Source organism: Nematostella vectensis, chromosome 6, assembly GCF_932526225.1.
Source record: "Nematostella vectensis chromosome 6, jaNemVect1.1, whole genome shotgun sequence".
Classification (NCBI taxonomy): Eukaryota; Metazoa; Cnidaria; class Anthozoa; order Actiniaria; family Edwardsiidae; genus Nematostella; species Nematostella vectensis.
The window spans coordinates 4,362,598-4,370,375 of NC_064039.1; the positions used below are offsets into that span (position 1 = coordinate 4,362,598).

The 7,778-nt window shown below is 38.6% G+C and overlaps 1 protein-coding gene across 2 annotated transcripts; it reads left to right on the forward strand.

The window, feature by feature from the left end:
- Positions 1 to 221: 221 nt before the first annotated feature.
- Positions 222 to 7,522, forward strand: LOC5506692 (phosphatidylinositol 4-kinase type 2-beta). Of its 2 annotated transcripts, XM_032375125.2 has the most exons (10): positions 222 to 332; positions 1,193 to 1,393; positions 2,442 to 2,642; positions 2,730 to 2,861; positions 2,932 to 3,085; positions 3,356 to 3,435; positions 5,026 to 5,125; positions 5,448 to 5,581; positions 5,836 to 5,895; positions 6,384 to 7,522. In XM_032375125.2, the coding sequence occupies exons 2-10, from the start codon at positions 1,232 to 1,234 to the stop codon at positions 6,555 to 6,557; spliced, it is 1,197 nt and encodes a 398-aa protein (XP_032231016.1). In that variant the 5' UTR covers positions 222 to 332; positions 1,193 to 1,231; the 3' UTR covers positions 6,558 to 7,522. The 2 variants fall into 2 exon arrangements, with proteins under 2 accessions (XP_032231016.1, XP_001627390.2); XM_001627340.3 differs by lacking the exon at positions 222 to 332 and having other exon boundaries at positions 900 to 1,393.
- Positions 7,523 to 7,778: the final 256 nt, after the last annotated feature.

Sequence of the window (7,778 nt, forward strand, 5' to 3'; positions counted from 1 at the left end):
TTTAGCGTTTTAAATGTCTAAAAATGTCAAATTTTCCAGCTCGGCCGGCTCTCATAAAATGAATTACATTCCCATGTGTAGAATGTCGATATTAGAGACGCACGGTGAGACACAAATAACTAAATTAAAATTATCCCCAAAATAAAAAGCGCTCATAATTTACATAATATTGGCCGCGTAACTCCGATGATCCAGTATTAAGTCATGCGCAAACCGGTTACTAAACAATCACGAATTATTTATGCTGTCGCCGCCAACTCTTGTTCTTTCAACTCTCTTTATTAACCAGATTAAAACGTGTTCGTGCTGCTTTGGTTGCTTCGTCATCGCAGGTGAGTACACGAATTCGCGGCGTGTAGAAAAAATCTTGGGCATATTGCTGGGAGATTTGTAAAACACATGCGAGTAGGCTTGATACGATTTTTCTGGTTCATGAATTTAGGAATCCTGATTTTTAATTTCTTTGGTTTCATAGCAACGTTGATAATATTCCCGGGGCCTTGCGCCTTTTTAACATGGTCAAGTAGGTGTGCAAGATTAGCTGTTTTTGATGACTGAGACCGATGAATTAGTGCTATTCGTCTTAAACTCTTAAATCTTTCTCATTTTATTTTAAATATAGATCTCTACGGGATATTAAATGCGTTAGAAAGATTTTGTTAATTGTTATAACGTCCGCTGGTTCGCAGAGTTATGCAAATACACGACTAGTTCCCATTAAAAAAATGCACAACTATTTAACGTGCATACTTCTGGATGGTTAACTTGCGCAATATTCATTTTCTTCTGGCACAATTAAGAATAGAGACAAGACAATCATTAATCTTTTATCATTTCCCCTTTTTTTTTCGATCGGCTCCGCGCATTTTCCGTCAGCGGTGTCGATGCCCCTGCGCATGCGCGAGCCAATTCAATGAACTCATTGCTCGATTCGGTCAGGAACCAAAATAGGGGTATGGGCTTCCCTCTCAGCGAATAAGATGCGCTGAAATCTGTGAACAAACTTCCAAAACTAGCGCTGAAATTACCAATATAGATGTCTAAGCCAGAACCAGGGCGTCCACTTGTAGAATTTGTATCGGACAATACCACAAATGGGCCCGATGTCGTTCCTTACCACGCGGACCCTGCAAGTTATAGCACTGCCATAGTCGGCGGCGGCTCAAACAAGAGATACGACAATCGTTCGCAGGAGCAGAGGCCTCTTTTAGGCCGAGGACGATCAGGGCACATGGAGAGCACCAGTGATTCTGAGTATAGCTGTAATGTGATTGATGATCCTGAGTTCGCCTCGGTCATACGGGCCGCAGAGCAAGCAATTGATGCCGGAATCTTACCAGAGCGAATTTACCAGGGATCCAGTGGCAGTTATTTCGTGAAGAACAAGGAAGGGGTAATTATGTGATCTGCCTTGTTTATATATTTTTAAATACACATTCTATTCTTTTATCAGATGTCGTTAAGCTAGGGGGAAGTTCTTGTATTTTTATTTGTACATGTCCACCTGTCCGCGTGTATATTCTATCTAGTTATTCGAACTTTCATTTCCGGTGTCGAAAATGTGCAACGCAGCCAAAGTAGTTGCACTTCTCTCTCGGAAAATTATGAAAAGAGAAAACCTGGAATGATTTTAGGTTGTTTTGTAAGTAGCAGTTAGAGTAGAAGGTTGATTTAAGCAAGGAAAATGTTGTTTTATGCATTATTTATAAAGTTTCTTGTGATGTGTCAGTGGTTACCAAACTATCACATGTCTAGTCAAAGGTCACTTATCTTTGAAATGCTTTGGCATCACTTATAACACTTGCATCTTGTTTTTATGAATGGCAAGAACTAGTTCAGAATCGTTTTTTGATGAAACGGCTGGATCCAGAGTAAGATTCATATGTTTATTTCTGTTTATATCTGTATTATATTTTTTTCAAACCAAGTGCGCTTACAAGCACACTAAGGGTGTATTTCACTGTAGCCATTTTCTTCTCTGCCCCCTCAGAGGTGTTGTTCTTAGAATTTGAAAAACCTTTAGGATTTTGCTTAATAATTTGTATTGGCAAATTTCTACTAACAAGGGTACATGGCCAAAAGCCTCTCAACAAAGAACAGTAAGTTTAGATGAGTGGCCAGATTTGTAGATGTCTACATTATGGTTAATGGTCTTAGTCCTGTCTTCTAGGGTTTATATTCTTGGTCTTTGTGCTCTCCATTTTTACTGTGTACCTCAATATACAGAGCCGTAGCAGGATATGTAAGATTGGGCGGGCACAATACAGAAACATTAAGAAAATATTTGGGGGGCACAGCCACGCCCCCTCTGGTCATTCTATTATAATTTTTGAAAATATTGGCGGGGGGGGGGGGAATGTACCCCCAGTGCCCCACCCCTGCTACTGGCCTGATATAATAATGTGGTGACTGATAACTGGTTGTTACCTTGTTGTCTTCAGAAAAAGATTGGTGTCTTTAAACCCAAAGATGAGGAGCCATATGGCCACCTCAACCCCAAATGGACCAAGTGGTGCCACAAGATGTGCTGCCCTTGCTGCTTTGGCCGTCACATGTTGGTACCAAATCAGGGGTATATGTCAGAGGCAGGCGCAAGTCTGGTGGATCGGAAATTAGGGCTCAATATTGTACCAAAGACTAAGGTATAATTGCCAATTACGAGATAGATCCATACATTGAATACAGCAGATTGCTAGGACAAAGGGGAAATTTTTTGGATTTTTTTTCAGGTTGTTCGATTAGCTAGTGATACCTTTAATTATACTGCATTCGACCGTGCAAAGGCAAGATCTAAGAAGTTTGCAACAGAGAGATTTCCAGACTCATTAGGGAAGCATGTTAAGGCAGGACTACCACCGAAGGTGAGTCAAATTGTTTTGAATATCCCCTATTTACAGTACAGTATAAATCATATTTTTTTATTCTTATCAGGTCGGGTCCTTCCAGATGTTTGTGGATGAGTTTAAAGATGCTGAATTTCATTTGAGAAGGTTTGAAAGTGAGCCATTACCATCACAGACTTATAAGGACTTCTTACTACAGTTCCAGAAAATGGTCTGTCTGGATTATATTATTAGGAATACAGGTAAGTTGGTGGGTGATTTGGTGAGAGCTAGTGGGTTGGGTAAGCTGTAATGCAAGGTTGGCTTATATCTATTTATTTGACTAATAGTGCTGTAATTACTGAAAAAGCTGTGTTTTCTAAAAATTCTAGTTCAGTTTGCCTAGTCAGAATGACTAAAGTATTAATATTAGTCTTTCCTGTGTGCTTTAGCAGATTCAGAAGTCCACCAAGATTTGTACTGTGAAAAGGATTACTAAAACTCTTTTGTGTGTGTTTTATGTTTTGTTTTAGATAGAGGTAACGATAATTGGTTAATCAAATATGAAAAGACACCAGAAGTGGAAACTGAAACAGTAAAAACAGCAGATGGGGTAAGCATGAAATTCATCTATTCTTAAGGCTATGTGCTTGATGTTGGTAACCACTGGCATAACAAACGTACTAGATTTTGCCCAGTGACGCCCATTTTTACACCCGCTACCATGCAGTAAGCCCGCTTGTAAACAATTCATTGAGGCCCTCTAGCGTGTCTTCCTTGCTGATGTCTCTTGAAACCTGCTTGTGTCTTGAAAAGGCCCGCCGGGTGTTTATTTTCAAGTAAAGCCTGCTGAAGTCCGCTCAATGCCTGCTAGCCTCCATAAGGCCTGCTGTCTTCCGTTTAATGCCTGCTAGCGTCAATAAGGCCCGCAGCCATCAACAAGGCCTGCTACCATCCGTTTGATACCCGCTATTATCCATAAAGCCCGCTGTTTTTAGTTAAATGCCACCGCTAGCATCTAGAAATCCCGCTGCCAACTGTTGGTCGCGATATAAATGGATTTTAACCTTGCTGTAGGCATTACAAACTTATTAAAAATAGAGAACACACAAAATTTGATATTGAAGATCCTTGTGCATGTCACAGAATAATGTGCCACTTGAATTATATGATTTAGTTAGTCAGTCCCCACACGGTACTCCGTATACCATTGCACCTTCCTTTTCGAGTAAACTTATCTGTTTGGTAATGTATCCATTTTGTGTGTCCTTGTTATGTATTTTTTATGTAGTAAGTTACCGCAATTTTGTCCTTTCACCTTATAAAAAGGCACGATAGCGGTCTTTGTCGAGGCATGCTAGCGGGTGTGTCTTAAAAGGCATGCTAGCAGGCAAGTAGCAGACCTGTCTTAGAATGCACCGTAGCGGGTAAATAGCAGGCGTTTGTCAAGGCACAGTAGCAGGTGTTAGGCAGACATATCTTTAGAGGCCCGCCAGCGGGCAAGTGGCGGGCCTGCATTTGAAAAGGACGCTAGCAGACCTTCAAAGTACGGTCCAGCAAGCATCAAGCTAGAATGCTAGCGGGCCTGTAGCGGGCGGGCTGGTAAAGGTAGTCGTTTTGACGAAAACATAATTGTGAGGGGGACAAATGGTCAGGCCTCATTTAATCAGTTTTTATAAGAAATCAAGTCTATCAAACAACTAAATTTTTATTGACGGTATCAGTCAAACATGTTGATTTCTATTGTACATGATTTATCCATAAAATAAAATTAGAAAATACAACTTTTTTAAGTTCTCGCGAAGTGTACATTAGAGGGGGACAAATGGTCAGGCCTGAGAAAATCTGCAATAACTTATGAATTATTATTATTGGAACAAAAATATTAGACAAGAAACCTTGCTGTATTAAAATACGACATTTTAATAAAGTACATTATTTCCAATTATTTGAAAGGCAACTTCCATGATGTTACACACGCTTTTGTCTTCTTGCTCAATTTAAACGTTTTTAAACAAAATCTCAGCCAAAGGCAAAATTTATATTTGCAATGACGTTGTCTAACAGCCTTAGTATATTGTTTTCTTTTTTTAAATATTTGAATGCATAATTATTCCATAATTTTCGAGCTTAAATTGGTGTGTTTTTGAGTGGGTAGCAACATCATGCACACAGCCTCAACTAAATATTTTTTTGCTCTTAGGAGACAGCATGGGATGTCGTCAGTCCACCAAAGATATATGTTGCTGCTATAGATAATGGTCTGGCTTTTCCTTATAAACACCCCGATTCATGGAGGGCATGTAAGTAGCTGTACAAGATGCTGTCGGACAGCTAAAAGGAGTCTCAGGCAATTAGACAGGAAGGGTTGGGGTTCGCACCCTCTCCCCTCTGGTTTCTCACACTTGACCGTTAGACCACTTAAATGAAAAAAAATAATGTTTCTGTTACGTGGTATGCCATAGTGGACCTCCCTGTTAACTTCCTCAAGGGAATGATAATAGTTTGAGTCACTGTGAAGTTAATGATTCCCAGATAAATGGGGATCTCTCCCAAATATTGATGCTGGCTGTGGGCGTATGGGATATAGTAACCTACTTTTTACTAAATACCTCTCTTATGCAGACCCCTTCTACTGGGCATGGTTAAGTCATGCTAAAGAACCCTTCTTAGATGAAATTAAAGACATGGTGCTTCCTCAGCTATCAGATATGAATTTTGTGACAGACCTCACAGACGATTTATACGTGCTTTTTCATGTGAGTATCAGTGTCGTCACTCAACTCTCACAACTAGACACTTTCAGGAAAGTTAGGATATACTGTATGTTTGTTAGAGGACAAGGTGTTTAAAATATAGCTTGAGACGGATAGTTGAATAGTTAACAATTCTTAGCCACACACTTTCCATTTTATGCTGCAAAATTGCCATTTTGTAGGTGCTTTAATTTCATTTTGTCATGTGCTTGCATGTATGATGTTTTGAGTGACTGATTAACGTTTTTTGTCCATAGGAAGATAAAGGCTTTGACAGGTCGACCTTTGAGAAGCAGATGTCATTAGTCAGGGGGCAGGTAACCCACTTCTCATCTTCAATGTAGTTATTCAGTGACCTAGCAATTTTCTCACGTTCTAAGCCATTCCAAGCTCCACCAGGCCAATCTAAATCTAAATTTTTCTATCCAAATGCAAAAAAGGTAATAGCTCAATCATGTTTTTATTGGATTAGTCAATCCTATCTTTTCAGTCATAAACAACATAATTTCTTATCTCTGCAAATGACCAGGGAGGGGTCCTAAACACTTGGACCCTCCTTTGACCTTGCAATAATTATTGAATATATCTTTTATATAGACACATTGTATATTGATTCTGAATGCACTTATAAATCTCCACAAATGGTTGCAGAGGGGATTCCTGGAGTAAGGGGAAGTGTCTGAAAGCTCACAAATCCAATGGAGAACATGTGATTGCGACATTGTATGCTAAATTCCTGAAGGGGAAGTTGTCCATTTTTGTAACTTTGCATGCGTTAACTAAAAAATACTATTTCCCTTGTCAGATCCTAAATCTAAGTCAAGCCCTTCGTGACTCTAAATCCCCACTTCAGCTCGTGCAAATGCCTGTGGTCACAGTGGAGCGTAAGAAGGGTGATGGTCTAGATAGAGGTAGAAGTCACAGTGATGCATTCACCCAGAGCTTCCAACATCGTCCTCCATTCTTCTCTTGGTGTTAAACTTCTCAGGCAGTTTTAAGAATTCATATGCAGCGTGATTGTCCACAACACATGTTCAATACCAGAATAAAGTAGAGCAGCTTGTATTGAACAAGTACACTGTTTGACACATTCATATCTCGTGTATTATATGTACACCAAAGCCTTAGTACAGAATGCAAACCTAAGGGTGAATAGTATACAGCAAATAGGTGTGTGCACTGATGACAGGAGCACAAAATGGCAAAGTTCAAATTGTAAGGTCGTGTTAGCTTATTTTCGCTTGATTTTTTGCAAAATTATATGTTATTTGTGTAATATAAACCAAAATAAGCATAGTATTTTTGGTAGATAATCCGATAATGGTAATCCAAATTATTGTACTCTGTTTGTCTGAAATTGCCCAATTTAGGCGAAATTGCTACTTTTACATGATTTATGGCAACTTTGCTCAATCATATCTCAAGAACGAATCATCTACCAAAAAGTACTAAAGCCTATTTTGTTTTATATTGTACAAGGAATCTCTAGGCAAAATATTAACAAATTATAAGCTAACACAAACCTTACAATATTAATTTTGCCATTTTTTTGCTCCTGCCCACTGTGACTAAAAACATAAAAGCAGTAATTCAGCAAGCATGAATGGTACAGCGAGTTGGATTAACACTACCATAATCCACCCTTTTGGCCCTCATGCAGTTATAATGGACAGTAATCAATTGGAATCAATCAAAGATGGAAATACTCTTTGGAGTATCCTGAGTAACGCACTGTGGACCTAGATTTGTCAAGATTACAAGGGGTAGAATAAACATTTATAAGCGGGTTATTCAACAAAGAATTCTCCTATTATTGGGAGAAAGGAAATTTTTAGGTCATGTTTTCCATTTTGAGTAGAATAGACATATTTTTGAAACCTAAGATTTCCATATTTGATTGCGATTAAAAATCCTTCTATTTGTACAAAAGAATAAAATAAAGATTAAAAAAAAAAAATTAAAAATCCTTCTATTTGTACAAAAGAATAAAATAAAAACGGCAGATGTAGTTGCTTGGCTGTTTTGTTTGAATATGAAATGTTTGTCTTTTTTTCCCCATAACACAGATTCAGAAATTATCAACTTTGTTTTTTCATGTTGGAATTGCTTTTTTATTCATGTGATCTATCACACAAGTTTATAACAAAATGGGTCGGATTTATTACAAAATGGGTTGAGACTATGAAAAGGGGTCGAGTTT